We start from the raw sequence: 17,686 nt of genomic DNA on the forward strand, positions 1-17,686 counted from the left end.
CATTTGTTGTTGTCATGTCAACCATCAGCTGCTCACATCCACCGCTTCGGTTATGTATGTGCTTTGTGCTTTGTGTTTTGAGAAATCACCTCGAGTCCCAGACGCACGATATCATGGGTTATTGAATACCTCGTCCATGACCATAAATATACCTTTCGTGTATAGAACAATGACATCAACTGCATGCAAGATACAATGAAAGTTACATAACAATGACACCATCTTATTAGCAGCACGCTCTCCTCTTGTCGTTGTCGTATGAAACATGATATCGTCTTGAGGATTATCCATAATCTTAAGGATTGAACATGTCCATGTATTTTATATAGATGTGCATTATGAATAAAGATACATCTTCAGTGGTGGTGGCAAATACAATGGGGGATGGCTATCGGCCGTTTGCATTACGGCACGCGAGTAATTTGAATGACCGCGCTTAGTAGTCGTTGTTCGGTGCCAGCATGAAATATTACTTGTGCCTCTTTTCTATACACCAATGTTGGAATCGCTTGTCTCAACACTCTTGAATCGGGTACTGGGATCTTACGTCTCCAATCTCAACTACAACCAGCTGCAGATCGGGATATGGTCAGGTAACTTGATTAGGAACAACCCAGGGAGCGTTGGCGTCGACGATCCATTGACTCGTGTTATTCTCGTGTGCACTCATAGGCGAGGTTGTTTTACGAAATCTCAAACTCAAACGTGAAGCGCTCGATAAGCTGGATCTTCCTGTCGACGTCTTGGAAGGTAATGAATAGCAAGTGCATTACAAGATGATCGCTTTCTTACCTTGTTGTCTTTATATCAGGACACCTCGGGGAATTGACTTTGAATATACCATGGTCCAACTTGAAAGGCAAACCTGTCATGGTCTATATCAATGATGTCTATGTGCTTGCCGTACCAAGGAGCAAGTCTTCGGTAATAACACTTCTCTCTTTCTTTCAGCATGACGTTCTCTCTCTCTTATACACACTCTTAGATGACTGCCGAGGAAATGGATGAACGAGAATATCAGCAAAAGATGCGCAAGCTTGCCAACTCTGAACTATTGAAATCAGCTCATCACGACTTGGAAGATACAGCAAAGAACGAGACATTTGCCAATCAACTTATGACAAAGATTCTCAACAACCTGCAGTTCAGGATCACAAATATCCATATTCGATACGAAGATGATGTGTCAGCACCCGGTCATCGGTTTGCTGCAGGTGTTACTCTCAGTGAACTTTCAGCGATTTCAACAGATGAGAATTGGATTCCACAAACCATAGGCGATGCCGTCAACACCATTCATAAGGTTGGATTCATTCCCAGCAAAAAGAAAATATGCATGCGCTAATAGCGAAGGATTAGATGGCAACATTGGAATCATTGTCAGTATATTGGAATACGGATACAGAGTCATTGGCATCGTTGGAAGAGGAGGAGAGCAACCAAACATTCAAGCGATTGGTAAGAGTGATAGTATGATGGACGAAGACGATGACATCTAATGTTGGATACTAGATTGCCACCAAATCTCATATTCCTCAAGAGCATCAATATATGCTAAAGCCTGTATCGGGAACTGGAAGAGTAAGTTCGTGGATTAAATGGAGTTTATGGGATATTCATGCTGTGCAACAGATCAAGATGAACAAGAAATTCGGTGATGACGTTCCCAAGGTGGATGCCACATTGCTATTTGATGAGCTGTCCTTTATCATCGACAATGAACAATATCGGGATGCGGTGCTCATGGTCGACTTGTTCCATTCTTATCTCAAACGACAAAAGGTAAGGAGGAAAAGGATTCCAAACAATAAGGATCGTCCATCAACCCATCATTTTCTTTTAGTACCTTCATCTTCATCCCGGGGGAGACGTTACGCCTAAATCCGCACCTTTGGAGTATTTCAAGTTTGCCGGCAAGGCTGTTTTATCAGAGATCCATGACAGGAATTATCGTTGGACATGGGATCATTTTCGAAAGCGACGTGATGATCGACTTTTGTACATCGACTGCTACATTGCTGAACAATTGGATCGTGCCACGCCCGAGCAAAAGGAGCAATTGGATGAATTGGAGCATCGCCTTTCTTATGAAGATATACGTTTTTATCGCAGCATTGCCAAACCGAAATTGAAACGTGAAAGAGCTTTACTTGGTACGTATGTTTCACGTTGGTCTTCTTCATCTTTAGGCTTACATTTATCTTACAGCTGCCGAGGAAAAACGCAAAAAGCAACAGGCTGCAGCAACAAATCAGGCTGGTGGTGGAGGCTGGTTTAGTTCATGGTGGAGTGGTACAGCGGCTGCAGCGAATGATGGAGACCAAGAAGTAAGTTATTACTTTTGGCATCGTATACATATATACTCATTAACATGCCCATCATGTAGGACAATAATTTGGTCATTACTGAAGAACAAAAACAAGAGTTTTATGATGCCATTGAATACGATGAGGATAAAGCTGCTGCTGCTGCCGCTATTGATTTCCCAAAGAATGTATGTACATATCAATGTGATGATACAAGCAAGGTTGACTAATTATTGTTTATTAGACAATGATGCTATCATTGAGGACTACGCTCAACAAGGGTTCATTCACGATCAAGCGGGATCCGCACGCTGAGAAACCAGTTGAAATTGTTTCGTTGATCTTTGACACGGTCATGCTTGGTGCCATTCGATACGTCGACTCATTCAAGTTATCAGCAGCATTGGGTGATTTGCGCTTGTACGATGGTGTAACGAAGAACACACAATATAGGCAGCTTATTGGTGCGAAGGAAAAGGTGACAGAAGAGGAGGCACAAAAGTTACGGCGACGATCAAATGTGGATCCACAGCTGCTACGTTATTCATCAATCCAAGATCCATTTTTCTCGGTGATGTTTGAATATCGGCCTTTGGATGGTCGCGCTGACAACGCCGTTGCCTTGGTGATGCGCAATATCGACATTGTATACAACCCACATATCATTCGAGAAGTGCTTGACTTTTTCAGACCACCCGAGACGAGCGCTGATAGTATCAATGCATTGATTGAGGTCGCTGGAGATACATTGGAGGATTTGAAGAATCAAACAAGGGTCAATTTGGAATATGCGCTTGAGCAGCATACTACGTTGGATTTGCGAGTGGATATGGATGCACCCGTTATTGTTGTTCCTGAAGAGTATGTATCACAAGAATGCAAAAAGCAATTGATGACGAGGGCTAATCCTATTCATTTTATAGTTGTACTGCTGCTGATTCTCGAGGAATGGTTATCGATGCTGGTCATATCAATGTGGAAAGCGATCTTGCACCTTCGGATATTGTTCAGGAGATCAAATCAAAAAAGCCATCCGATTACACCAGTGAGGATTATGTGAGATTTCGATCGCTCATGTACGACAAGTTCGCTGTGCATTTGACCCAGACCAAGATTGTGGTTGGTGAATCGGTTCAGACATGTCTTGACCAAGTGAGGAACCCCAAGGAGGAGAACAACTATCTTCACCTTATCGATCGCATTGATATGTCCTTCCAGCTTGAAATGTGTATCGTCCAGAATCTACCCGATTTATGCAATTTCAAGATCTCAGGTCATCTTCCTTTGCTATCCGTCAACTTTTCTGATACAAAGTACAGGAGCATTATGCAAATTCCACATTTGATTGAAGCAACCGGTTTACTCAGCCATGATCAAGCCGATGACGTTTCAAATGAGCTGAATGAACCTGAAAATGTACAATTCGGAGATACGCATGACAACAAAGACATATCAAAGCTTATGCACACACGTCTATGGAAGCCATCAGAGGAATATGTGGTAGAGAGCGACAGCGATGATGAATCAAGTGATCAACTTGGATCCACCACAGCTGCAACAACGACTGTATCGGTAGCTTCATCAGGAGACAACAAGAAATCCAATGTCAATAAGCGGATATTCGAGCTCAATTTCCAAATGGATAAGGTGTCTGCCAACATCTTGGAATCACGAGGAAGTGGAAAGGAATCTTTGCTCTGTGATCTCGTTTTACAACATTTGTCGGTTGATTATTGCCTACGACCTTTTGACATGTCCGTCAACGTTTCATTAAAGTCACTCTCCGTCGCTGATAGAATGAAGCATGGCAATGAATTCAAATACCTCATCACATCCGATCAAGACGTATTACAACCTGACAGCAATCCCACAGCCGATACCAACGCCGATGCCAAAGAGCTTGTCAATGTACAATACATTCGTGTGAATCGATCAAGCCCCGAGTATTATGAAAAGTACAAAGGCATGGATCAAACAGCTACTGTGGCCTTATCCACTCTCAACTTTATCGTCACTCGAAGCTCGGTGTTGACTTTACACAACTTTGTATTGAACACCTTTGTCAACGACCAGCAGCAACAATATCCAATGGATGAAAAGAAGAAAAGCAGCACTTCTCACGATAGTCCAGATACGCAACGTTCGCAATGGCTTCACAAACAACGAGAATTACAGCAGCAGCAACAACAGCAGCAAAGTATTCATGTGACATTGCTTCTTGACAGTGTTAATTTGATTCTCAACAATGACGGCGTACGACTTGCAACAGCCGAATTATCTCATGGTGATATGACAACAGTGATTGCTAATGGCACCACCAAAGTAACTGCCAAATTTGCCAATTTGACATTATCCGATGATTTGACGGAGCATCACCATGGCGACGGAGCAACGATATCTTCCAGTGAGCAGCTTCTCACGATCCAAGGCGAAGAATTGATTGATTTCCGATACGAGACATTCTTGGCCGAACATAGTGAGACGTATCCTGGTTATGATCAATCCATTTTTGTTCGCATGGGATCAGCACAATTTACCTTCCTCGAGGAACCAGTACATCAGCTTTTATCGTTCTTGAACAAGTTCGCAGCAATGAAATCAGTGTATGATCGTGCGCGTCAAGCAGCATTAGAATCAGCTCAGCAGCTACAGCAATCTACGGCAAAGACTCACTTTGACATTGTGATTCAAACACCCGTTGTCATGTTCCCTCAAATGCATCAACATCCAAATGATACCGTTGTCGCACATCTTGGTGAAATATGGATGTCGAATACATTTGAAGACGAAGATGGAGGATGTTTGAATGCGATCAAGGCTGGTATCCGATCCATTAGTTTGACATCCAAGTATTATCACCAAACGCGTGTATCCGATCGATTGGAGCTTCAAACATTGCCTATTGTTGACAAGATTGATATTGATTTTGATATCAAGTGCATTCATCAGGCACCCAACCAACCAAGACCGGATATCGACATTGTTGGCACTATCAGTGACATTCGTATGCATTTGACAGATCGACAATACACGTTCCTGATTGATGCAGCAAACATGTTTTCGCGTGTATTTTCTGAATCACCTGATGCACAAGTGGATATGGTCATGTCACCACCGCCCCAGACCAATGAAAAGATGATACAAGCGTTGCAAAAATCGGATGAGGCTGGACCCAAGACCGAACATCGAGATACGGATCAACCACGCATACGTATGGTTCTCTCATCAAAGACGATTGGACTAGATTTATATCAACCTGGACAATCCAGCGCAGTCATTGATCTCTCTCGCGTTGCTCTCAACCAAAGTTCTCTTCAATTGAATATGCGAAAGGATAATACGATGCGTATCGATCTCAAGGTGACATCAATGACAGTGGATGATACCAGACCGAATATCAAGAGCAAATTCAAGGATATCATGCCATCGGCAGAGAATGGGCATCACTTCCAAATGCAAATGGATGTATCAGCACCTGATCCTATACGACATGCTATTGCCATGATCACATTGACTGAACCCAAAATTGTGCTCTCGCTCGATCATACTTTTATGCTTTATCGTTTCTTCATGACACCCTTTGGTCCTCGATCCACTGTAAAATCATCACCCTCTCGTCCAAAAGATCAATCGCAAAAGCAGCAAGAGCAACAACAACAACAGCAACAACAAGGAATGGACATCTCCTATCGCGTCAATATCATCAAGCCTGAATTCATCTTGATTGCCAACCCTGATAATGTGGATTCCGAAGCTGTTGTATTATCTGCTGATGAATTCATCTTTTCTCAACAAGCTGTCATGTCCCTTGCTGTTCGTCAAATTGGCATGTTTTTGTGTCGAATGGACATGCGTCAAAATTCAACCTTGCGCTTTATTCAACCATTTGATGTCACCTTGTCCATGAACAACAACAGCGCTGCAAGAGCATCGGGCAATCCAAACACCGAATTGGCAGTGGATGTGGAATCACTCGTTCTCAGACTCTCGTATCGTGATGCCATGCTCGTCACGGATATCTTTAACAAGGCCTATGAACTCTACAGCTCAAGTTTGGATAAGAATGAGCCCGCCGAATCGGCTTCATCCCCACAACAACACCAAACAGGTCTTGAAATGGAATCGTTTGTCAGCTCTGTGGAACAAAGATTAATGCATGAATCGGTACGTTTCCTTTTTGCATGAATCTTAAGAGAGATGAATTCTCATTGCAAATGTTTTTAGCTACGAGCCTCATTCCAAGGATTACAAATCGTCTTGATCGAAGAAGTACATGAGATGCCTATGGTGGATATCAATCTAAGACCCTTCAATGTGGATGTAGCCAACTGGTCTCGCTCCGTGAGTAGATACGCATGCATGCGGAAGTGGAATACTAGCTAATGCAAGGACATGCTTTTTATTAGCTCTCTGTGGATGTTGTCTTTTCGACCTACATGAATTATTTCAATGTCAAGAATTCCCACTGGGAACCTTTGATCGAGCCATGGGACTTCAAGTTGGAACTTTCTCGTCGCAGTACTCGCGCACAGGATCCATTGCATATTCGTTTGGTGTCGGATAATGATTTGAATATCAACATCACGCATACCTTCCTCGAGAGTGCATTGGCAACCTTGAGATTATGGGATAAGCAACGCCAGGTAAATCTCTCTCTATATATATATGATCACGCATAGCTTGGATGCATACTAATACTACACGCCCACATTTTAGCTTGCCTACAGCGGTGAGCGTGGAACAGTTGCTCCCTATCGATTGCGTAATTGCACCGGGTATCGTATCCATGTATGGAACTCTTCTCAAGGCAACCAATCGGGAGAAACGGTGGTCAAGACATTGGATGATGGTGCTGACATGCCATGGTGGTTTGAGGATTGGCGTCAACGTCGAGAAGTAAGTGTTATTATTACATAGCGTGGTTGCCATGCTAACTTTTCATCTTTTAGACCACTCGAGTTAGCAACAACATGTTATGCGTGCAATTGGATGGTGCATTATGGGAGACGATTCGCAATATATCGGTTGATACGCAAGGGGAGCACATGTACAGCCTTCGACCACGCATCAACAATATACAACATCGAATTGTGTTTGACGTGAAGCTTGTCAACAATCTCAAAATTGTCACTATCCGATCTGCCATGACAATCGAAAACAACACTCTCCTACCCATCGATGTTGGTATTTTGGATCCACGTGGACAACACTTTGAAGATAACATTGTCAAGATCGGTAAGCGTTTATTGATTGCCGTGGAAAGTATGGATGCTAACTTGTTGATCAAAAGCACCTGGTGAAAGCTATGCACTGCCTATTGAAAAAGCATACCACAATCGATTCTGTGTCAGGCCTGATGGTAAGTGTATGCAGGTTGCCATGGACGACAGGATACTAAATACATAATTTAACAGCTGGATTTGGCTATACTTGGACAAAGGGCGGGTTGCATTGGAGAGACTTTATCAGAAACTCGGAGAAGAGGACGTCCATTATGTGCCAAGCACAAAACGGTGACATGCCAAACTTTTTCTTCCAAATCCATGCTCGCCTCGATAAGAAGAATGCATTGTATGGTCATTATCCATTGATGGCTATCAGGCTAAGCGCCCCTATTGAGATCGAGAATCTATTGCCTTACTCATTCAATTTCCGGATCATTGACAAGACCGCCAAGCAAGATTTCAGCTCTTTCTTACGCACGGGTGGAACAACGCCCATCCACGTCATTGAGAATGGCCACTTGCTCTTGATGAATATTCACATGCCGGATTCGGGTACGTGTTGATGGTCATCATCATGTCACACACAATATTGACGTTTTCTACTATAGCCTATAGCAGCAGCGAATTTGCCATCATCAGCACTCGAGGAACGGATGATCTCAATTTGGATGACACATTGCAGCTCGTCAGCTCTGATAATACAAAGTTGACCCTTCGTATCAATGCTATGTAAGTGTGCCTATATGTGATGATGGTTTGATTATCCCATCCGCTGATGATGATTCTCCAAGGGATGTGCCTGATTCCGGGGGTGCTCGCAAGTTTGTCATTTATTGTCCTTATGTGGTGATGAACAAATCCGGATGTCCCATTGCAATCAAGACCAAACCTGCTTGGCAGAGCTCTGTGTTCTCGAGTTCTTCAGCGTCATCCATTTTCAGAGTCGACAATAAGGTAACCCTTTGCTGTTCACCCGATTCGATTCGTTTGTATTAATGATTATTAAAAATGTTTACATAGCCTGAGCCATACATGCTCTCTTACCCCAAGCGTGATAACGGCAATCGTTCATTGATCCAAGTAGGAGGTTCCGAATGGAGTGAGGTAAGCATAAATACAAATGGGATCGAATCATATGTCTAATTTGAATGATCCTCCTTTAGCCTATAAGTTTCGAAGCTGTGGGAAGTTCACATGGCATTTCGTTACCAAGGACCAACGGAGGTGATGAAGTCAACATTGGCATTAACATCCAAGAAGGACATGGCAAGGTTAGTAGCGTAATAGGAGCTAGGAGGACCATGGTGGATCCATTGGTTAGGCATTGGGCTAACATCTTTCTTGTAGTACAAGTTGACTAAGCTCGTCACCTTTACACCACGCTTCATCTTGATCAACCGCATGGGAGATGATATTCGTTACAGAGAGCCAGAGACCAGGGCTGATCACGTGCTCGAATTCGATCGGCGTATCCCGCTTTACCACTTGAGAAGAAATGCCGAAAAGCAGCTTTCAGTGAAATTACCAGGCATCAACAACACTTGGTACGAAACATTATGGATTCGGTCATCCATTTTACTTATACCAGTATTATAGGTCGGCTCCCTTTAACATTCAAGATATTGGTACCATCCACGTTCGTTTGGATAGCGCTGATGGCTCTACAGCTGCTTTGATGCGAGTTACAACCGTACTTGAGGATGCTACTGTGTTCATTGTTCTCAACAAGGAAAATGACGACGCTTGGCCTTACATGCTGGTGAATCAAACGGATGAAGATATGACATTCTATCAAGAGGTGAGAAATAAGGGAGATGCCTTTTACATGGTTGCCCATGATTAATCTAAATGTTTAGGATCCTGTTATCCTTCGAGATGATTACACCGATCCACGTATGAGGAATCACCGAACAAAGCGCTATCGTCTTCCAGCTCATACCTCAGTGCCCTATTCTTGGGATAATCCATCGCTCAAGGACAAAAAGATTATACTCAACATTGCTGGACGTGAACGAAGCATCAGTATGCAAGAAATCGGTAGCCAGCTTCCTTTCCGACATCAGGTTTGTGCACAATCCTTTGAGTATTCTTTTTTACTTATATGATTTCTATAGAACCGTTATGGACGTCCATCGATTACAGCTATTGATGTAAAGACCCACCGCACTGCTCAAGTCCTCTATTTGACCCCTTACAACCAATCCGAGAGCTATTATCGACCCGTATCATCCGGCCCATCATCTTCTGCCAGCTCAGTCGTAACAAAGGATGGCTTCGAAACTGTCAGCGTCAAGCATGTTATCAACTTTGTCATGGAGATTGGATTTAAGCAAATTGGTATCTCGATGGTCAACAAGCGATTACAGGTAGGTGATCATCTTTGGGTATGTAGGTGATATACGTGCTGATTGGGGTACCATAGGAACTTGCATACATTACTTTCCGTGGCTTTGAGCTCAAGTTGACAGATTCCAATATGTATCAATCAATAAGATGGAATGTACTTTGGGTTCAGGTATGTGAGGTACACTACAGGTACACAAGATGAAATCCTAATAGGAGATACGTAGATCGACAACCAACTCCATGGCACCTTGTTCCCTATTTTGCTCTATCCCACAAACATGACCAAGGAAGGAAATCAAGAAATAATACCCACTTTCCAACTTGGCCTTGACAGAGTTAAGGATGATAGTAAGTGGATTGTATACGTAATGAATATCCCATGACTAATTTTTGTTCTTAGCGCACGGTGTGCTTTATTTCAAGTATTTCTCGATTCTTTTGCAAGAAATGAGCTTGGAAATGGATGAAGGATTTGTGTTTGCCATTATGGACTTTTTCACTTTCAAGAACCAAGAGCCAAATGAAGCAAGTGATGATGATGATGGGTAAGCTTTGGATTGCTCGAACGAAACATGGTGATCTTATTATGTATCGCTCCTTAGAAAACAATGGGTATTCAGCACCGATGTACCTGATGTAACACCTTCCACCAACGACACCCAAATCTATTTCGAGATGCTCAACATCCAACCTATTGGATTCGACTTATCTTTCGTACGAACAAACCAAGCGGATAATGAAGATGAGAACTCTGCGTTGGCAAAACTCGACACTGGTTACAACCCTGTGGTGGATTATGCGCTCAATGTGGTGACGATGGCACTTGGCAATATCAATGTAAGATGGACAAAGGTGAACAGGATAGCAAGCATGCTGATGATACTTTATAGGGAGCACCTCTTCGATTCAATGCTTTGGCAGTTGAAAATTTGCGAGCTAGTGCATCTGATCTTGCCAATCGTATCTCGATCCATTACAGTGATCAGCTTGTCAATCAATACCATAGAATCCTCGGCTCAGCTGACTTTTTGGGCAATCCAGGCAAGTAGATCAAACGCATGGTGGTATGTCTTTATTGCTAACATGATTTTTATTACAGTGGGTCTATTCAACAACATCAGCTCTGGTGTAGCAGAATTATTTTATGAGCCATGGCAGGGTATCATGATCAGCGATCGACCACATGAATTGGGCGTTGGCATTGCAAGGGTAATACACCTATTGAATCGATGATACGAACGTGATGTGCTTATATGAATGATGATGATAGGGTGCTGGCAGTCTTGTATCTCGCACAGTCTTTGGATTCACCGATAGCTTCAGCAAGCTCACAGGAAGTCTTGGAAAGGGATTATCAGCCGCTACATTGGATCGTCGATACCAGCAACGACGATTGATGAATATGAACATGGCACGTAATCGACCACGAAATGCATTCAGCGGTATTGTGGATGGCACCAATGCTCTTGCAAATAGCTTCCTCAGTGGTGTCACGGGTCTTATGGTACGTCATGGCAAGGTATACACACTTTAGTTTGGTATTGATTACGTGTCATAGGTAAAACCTGCTGAAGGCATTGCTCAACAAGGTGTGGGTGGATTCTTTACCGGTGTTGGCAAAGGTCTTGTTGGGTAAGCAGGCTGTATATGGCGGATAAAGCATTGCACAACTATCGCTCACACACGTTTTCCTTTTAATAGTGCTGTAACAAAACCAGTGGTAGGCGTGTTTGATCTTGCCAGCAATGTGTCAGGAAGTCTTAGGGATGCTGCCAACCCTGTGGATCTCAATGAAATTGCACGTATTCGATATCCTCGCTTTATTGGTCAAGATGGTATCCTTCGCGTAAGTCTCAAACATATATACATGTTGGGAAATGGGATCCCTTATCTTATTTGATGATGATGTATAGCCTTACAATGCACAAGAGGCTCGTGCTCAAGGATGGCTCAAGGATGTGGCTGATGGTGCTTATCGTAATGATGCCTATTTGGCTTCTTGTCCCGTGCAAAGTGATCAACGCGTGGCGATTCTTACATCCAATCGACTTATGCTGATACGTACTCGTCCTTTGGCTCTCGAGTGGCAGGAACCGTTTACCGAGATACAAACAATCAAGGCTGAAATGACAGGCATTGCTATTTACCTGCGTAGCATGAGCTGGGAACCCTTTTTGGTCATCACGGATAAGAAGAAACGGGAATCCTTCTTTAAAAACATTGAAGATGCAGTGGTCAAATACAATGCAAACAGACGACCAAGCTTGTAACATCAACCAATACATAGATCAACTTCATGTGAATAAATACATATATATTACAGTGGACTATAGATTCATTGTCATTTCAAGGACGTCATACTTTTGCAGTACAGTTGGTATAAACTTCTTCTAATGTAATCTTCCAAGTGATAGTCAATGCAAACGGTAATCGTTGCCATGGTCACCTAATGTGGGAGGAATGGGGGGTTTCACCCCGACAACCAATCCGGTTGCTGTGACTTCGATAGGGGGTCCTCCCGATTGCAAGTACATCGGCTTTTTTAGTTTTCTTTGGCAGCGAAGACGAGCAGATGCACAGCATTAGCAAAGGTTATTGCTTGTTGCTTATGGTACAAGGGTGCGCTTTGTGATGTTGGGGTAGTAGTGGTATTTGCTTACGAAAGTGAGGGTATGCACTGCACTCTTTGATGTATCTGCTTGGGATTTCGTTTCTTTTTGTCGTCGACCAGGTAATATGGGTAATGCCAGTATGCGTGTGTTGCTCTGAAGTCTAATAGCTATATGAGCTTTTTTAGTGTTCTTTGGCAGCGAAGACGAGCAGATGCACAGCATTAGCAAAGGTTATTGCTTGTTGCTTATGGTACAAGGGTGCGCTTTGTGATGTTGGGGTAGTAGTGGTATTGCTTACGGAAGTGAGGGTATGCACTGCACTCTTTGATGTATCTGCTTGGGATTTCGTTTCTTCTTGGCATTAGCGTAGCAGAAAACAAAGACATGATGTATGTGGAGGGAATAAACGTGATGGGTAGGACCATTGTCCATTCCCTTAATACCTGTACTCAGTCAAATCCTTATCCTCTTCATGTTTACGTGCTTCCTTGTCACACTAGATATTCCTTTCACAATCTCGCTCTTCATTGCTTTGAACCCCGTTTCGTTGTGCCACTACTTTATTCAAATTGAAGATGATCATCTCTATATACATTCATCTTGCCCAATAAACATGCGAGCATAGACAGCTGTGTCACGTGATGCCGTATTGCATTGACATGCGACTTGGTATAAGTACTGTGCATTCATCATAAACATCCAGTTCTTCTACTTTTTTCAGACCAGGTGAAGCTGCTTGATGACCTTTGCGATCGCGTTTCTTGGGGGAAGCATGGCATTGGGAGTTGTCAGAGGAAGAGGAGCTGTGACCAGATTCAAAATGTTCGTGTATTATCTCCGAGTTGAGCAAAGGTTGCTCCTACAAAGGATGCACACCATTCATTAGTTACAGCCTCTGATGATTATATTCTTTAGCCCTTTTTACCTTACATTGCCATAATGTGTCGATAAAGCTAAAAGAAAGAGATGTGTGGGCGATGGTGGGCGTGGGCGAAAAAAGTGATAAAATGTTTGCCCGTTGATTGGTCGGGGCCTTTACGTACGAGTGATATCGCTGAAGAACCTGGGTGTGATTGGATGTCCATTTTTTAGAGTATGCTTTATTCCACGTCAATTAGGACGCATAATGAAGAAGGATGATGTAGAAGAAAAGACTAATGTAAAGGAAGGGTAAAAAGATTCTCTGAACGAACTCGCTTGATATGACGAGAAGCAATACTTGAAACTTGGTGAGAGTGAAAGGAATATCCTCGAAGATGCAAAACCAGTGATATAATCAAGGTGAGAATGCCCATCATCCATCTGCTATCACAAATCAGTTGATGTGATCAAATTCCACGAAATAAGACGTTTTTCGATGTGTTTGTGTGAATGGTCGTTTCAAAAAAGGGGAAGTCGATGGCGCCTCGATCGATAGACATAGTACACAAGCGCAAATGTTCTGGTCAGCACAGCTCCTGCATAAGCGTGATGTAACGGCTTCCCAAGTTTTACGGGTAGCTCTAATTTCTTCTCTTGGTGGAAGATCATCACACCCCAGAATGGCATTGAAAGGCTGTACACATAAAGGTGGTGTTCTAAAAATGATGATAGGTAAGATGCACTTGTAATACCCATAATTTATGTGGTGACCATACCGTAGAACTGCAAACCAATAGTTGGAGTTTCTTCGAACATGACTTTGCGCCCTATGGATTCTTGCTGATCAAGAAACGGAACATCTTCTTCAGGTTCAACGCTATCTTCTTGCGATCACCGATGAAGTGAGTGTAATTTCGTGTTGTTGGTTGTCTCGACACTTCTTCAATCACACAGATCTCCACATCATGTGCAAGTAAGAAATGTTCCCGGTCCATGTTTGGCGCTATTGCTCCAGCGTTCACCACCATCAAGGGGAGCCTTCAGTTTTCCACGCCTGCGAATCATGAGAGTTGTTAAGACAACATTTGAAATGGAGATAATTGCTGTATACAACATACCACACCCCCACAAAGGAGGATCCATGAAGGGATACGAGCAAGATTCACAAAGACAACAATGAACACAAGTAAAACAATGAATACCTACACATAGACGATTACAGAGAGAACAACGCATTGGTATGCTCAATTCAAGGGGCCACATAAAGGCTTTTCCTTCTCGACACGTACCCAATGATGGAGCTCTCGATGATATATGCGATAGACGGAAGAGATGTATGATGATAATGTTGTCAGCAGCCTTGTTTATATGTGCGTTGGGCGTGGGAATTGTTGTCCATGCAAGAAAAGAAGAGTTTGTGATTGATTGGAAGTGATCAAACAGTTGCGAAATCATCAACGACTGATAAATCCGCCAGCGACTGGAAGGAACCTTGTTGTGAGAGACATGCCGATCCCACTTGGAATTGTGTACTGATTTGCTCGAAGCAATGAGATCTGCAATGGCTTTCCTTGATACTGTGGTGGATTCAGAGGGCGGTGTTGGTTGACCTGGCAACGTATTCGTTTGCTGGTTACTGTAAAAATGTCGCTGTATCAAATGGGATGAATCAATGCACTGCAAGAGGTGGCGGATATTATCGGAGGATCACTTGTAGTTTTCTGCATAAACATCTTTGCTGTGCACGTGTCTTCAAGCGTCTTTATATAACGGCATCTGGTATCAGCATGATTGTTACTATTGCTATTGCACCTTTTATCCCGATCGGGCTTGGTCGTCATATGACACAAAAGACAATGTTTGTGAACTGCTATATATATAACATCTGCATGATTTGTCATCCTTGTTTTCGTTTCTTTTTTCCTTCACGCCTTCCTTCCTTTCATAATCATGGGGAAAGCCGATCTCTCACACGTCAAAGCGTAAATGCATCCACCACTACTACATTTGTCGTCAGCTTGTATTTACATTGTTGCAACAGATTAACTATTGATGTATTCGGTACCTGCGTTGATTGGCGATCTTGTATTGAAAAGGCACTTGAGGAAGCGATAGGCGCATCTCCTGCTCCAGATTATGCTGCATTGGCACACAAATGGCGTAAAGGTACGTTATGCAATCTCCATGGCAACGCGTGTATACCAACGTGTACATGTAAAGGATACAAGACAGCCATGCAACACTATGCAAGCCAAAAGGGACCGATTGATCCATATCCCAACCTTGACGACCTCCATCGCGAGCTACTCGACAATCTACTCGATAAGGATCCAGAGTTTAATCATTTGTCAACCCTTGTTGATGAATCGGCACGCACGAAGCTAACTCAAGCATGGCATCACCTGACCCCTTGGGAAGACACTAATCCTGGTTTGGGGTGTTTAAGTAACGAGCTGGGTCTCATCACATCCACCCTCAGTAATGGCAACATGCGTCTTTTGGTTGACATGAAAAAGTTTGGTCAAATGCCTTTTGATATCATTCTTTCATCCGAATTGTTTGGAACCTACAAGACCAATCCCAAGATTTACCAAGGTGCAGCTCAAATGCTTGGTTTACCTCCCCGCTCCATATGTATGGTTGCGACTCATTTGCATGATTTGAAAGCAGCCAAAGCAAACGGCTATACCACGGCATTCATCCCACGACCCAAAGAAGATAAACAGGTACTAGATGAGGAGGATTTCCAATACGTGGATGTAGTAGCAGATAGCTTTGTGCAACTTGCAGAGATCTTCCGTAAATGATTTGGATTATTGTACACATCCGAAAATAAAGCACGTAGCAGTCGTTAGGTCGATTCTTTGATTACATATGGTATCCAGGATTCCATGTATAGGCTGTAGTTGATTTATCCATGCACGGACCATGTTGATACAACAGATGAAGTAGTAAAGATTGCATGTTGGAATGATTATTAGAGTTGCTATTGAACCAATGAACGGGTAGTAAGAGTACGTTTATGCTGTGTGGGATGCGGCACGCATGCAGGTAACAACACTGCAAGGTAAAACTAGTCCATATTGCAACTCACAACCTGTAACGATAACGATACAAAAGACAAGTGAGTCGAACAAACTACAATCACAAAGGGGTTTCCAAGGTCAATGGCAACGCTCTTGATGCCAAGGCAACCACAGCAACACGCGCAATTCGAACACGACTCGAGCTCCATGGCCACACAGCAAGTATGTTTCAACACTGTACTCTCTTTATTGTTCCAATCAAACGTCTAGATCTTGAGAAGCTGTTATCTCCTTTGGCTTACACCTCTTAGCACGATCCAACTTCGAGACGCAGCAACGCGACACCCCATTTCAAAAGCTTTCTACCATCAGCCAACGTACATTAGGTCTCGATCAAGCCCTTGATCGTTCGCACCACAGCAATCAAGAACACGTTCATTGGCAAGCAACTTATATCACATAGGAAAAGTAGACAAGTTATTATAAAAACAATCTCTTTTTATTGTGAATAAAGCTAAACTAGCATGTGGCTGTTGGTTTCCTCGAGTTTCAAGACCCAAGTACTTACAGGAATGACCGCGTGAAGGTCGCCACATATCCATTCCCGCCTCTAAACATGGGGCACCTTCAACATGTGTCAAACGAGGTGGTTGAAAGCGGGGGAAACTAACAACCAGGTGGGGTTCACTCTCGTTGTTCACTCAAGGATAGTATCCCAAGCGCAATTCTCACTACATTGTGGAGATTATAACACCGGAGTGGGTCACACGGCGAGTGGATTCGCACAGCGGATAAAATCCATAGAGTAACGAGCGGGTACCAATATATCCACAACAAGGGACAATGAGCTTGCGAGGACAAAGAGAAAAAGATGCGATTGCGGATTCTCATGCCCATTTTATTTCTTTCAAACGGCGTTTAAACCTGCTCGAGCATCACGTGTCGAGGCTTCTTGATGCCTACAGTGTCATGGTTGCTAGTTCTTGTCGCCATGGTTTCATTTTGCTCGTCGTGAAAAAAACATCAAGAGGTCGACCCACTTTGCGAAATTTGGGGTTGCCCACCTCGATCGTGAAACTTGCACACAAGGTGCTGTTGGCCAAGCCGAGCATATTGTTCTCATAAAGACCCCACGCTTCATTGTAAAGTTTAGAGATACAGGCACCTTTATGTTTTACATATGTGCCGTAAGCGTGATGGAGCTGCTTTCTCCTAATGGATGGTGTCGACTGCACGAACGGAGCGATGAAGAGCTGAGTGAAATGGCATGTGATGGTTACATAAACACGTCCTTGACAGCTTGCTGCACA

The 17,686-nt window shown here is 43.2% G+C and overlaps 2 protein-coding genes across 2 annotated transcripts; both read left to right on the forward strand.

Annotated features, from left to right (window-relative positions):
- Window positions 1–496: 496 nt before the first annotated feature.
- O0I10_012649 (uncharacterized protein) lies at window positions 497–12,147 on the forward strand (the record flags this gene model as incomplete). The annotated part of the gene is made up of 36 exons (XM_058492540.1): window positions 497–593; window positions 673–750; window positions 812–924; window positions 986–1,303; window positions 1,360–1,458; window positions 1,513–1,581; window positions 1,633–1,782; window positions 1,844–2,153; window positions 2,209–2,327; window positions 2,387–2,494; window positions 2,551–3,167; window positions 3,230–6,470; window positions 6,531–6,647; window positions 6,713–6,949; window positions 7,023–7,202; window positions 7,256–7,541; window positions 7,597–7,665; window positions 7,721–8,083; window positions 8,140–8,260; window positions 8,323–8,485; window positions 8,552–8,635; window positions 8,695–8,802; window positions 8,879–9,075; window positions 9,128–9,329; window positions 9,388–9,594; window positions 9,646–9,897; window positions 9,954–10,046; window positions 10,102–10,225; window positions 10,278–10,422; window positions 10,480–10,714; window positions 10,768–10,918; window positions 10,977–11,086; window positions 11,148–11,381; window positions 11,436–11,509; window positions 11,579–11,723; window positions 11,791–12,147. The coding sequence occupies 36 exons, from the start codon at window positions 497–499 to the stop codon at window positions 12,145–12,147; spliced, it is 9,573 nt and encodes a 3,190-aa protein (XP_058336698.1).
- A 3,153-nt stretch (window positions 12,148–15,300) lies between these two features.
- On the forward strand, window positions 15,301–16,157 carry O0I10_012650 (haloacid dehalogenase, type II; the record flags this gene model as incomplete). The annotated part of the gene is made up of 3 exons (XM_058492541.1): window positions 15,301–15,332; window positions 15,392–15,516; window positions 15,571–16,157. The coding sequence occupies 3 exons, from the start codon at window positions 15,301–15,303 to the stop codon at window positions 16,155–16,157; spliced, it is 744 nt and encodes a 247-aa protein (XP_058336699.1).
- Window positions 16,158–17,686: the final 1,529 nt, after the last annotated feature.

The sequence above is a fragment of the Lichtheimia ornata genome (assembly GCF_029851405.1).
Source record: "Lichtheimia ornata isolate CBS 291.66 chromosome Unknown scaffold00142, whole genome shotgun sequence".
Classification (NCBI taxonomy): domain Eukaryota; kingdom Fungi; phylum Mucoromycota; class Mucoromycetes; order Mucorales; family Lichtheimiaceae; genus Lichtheimia; species Lichtheimia ornata.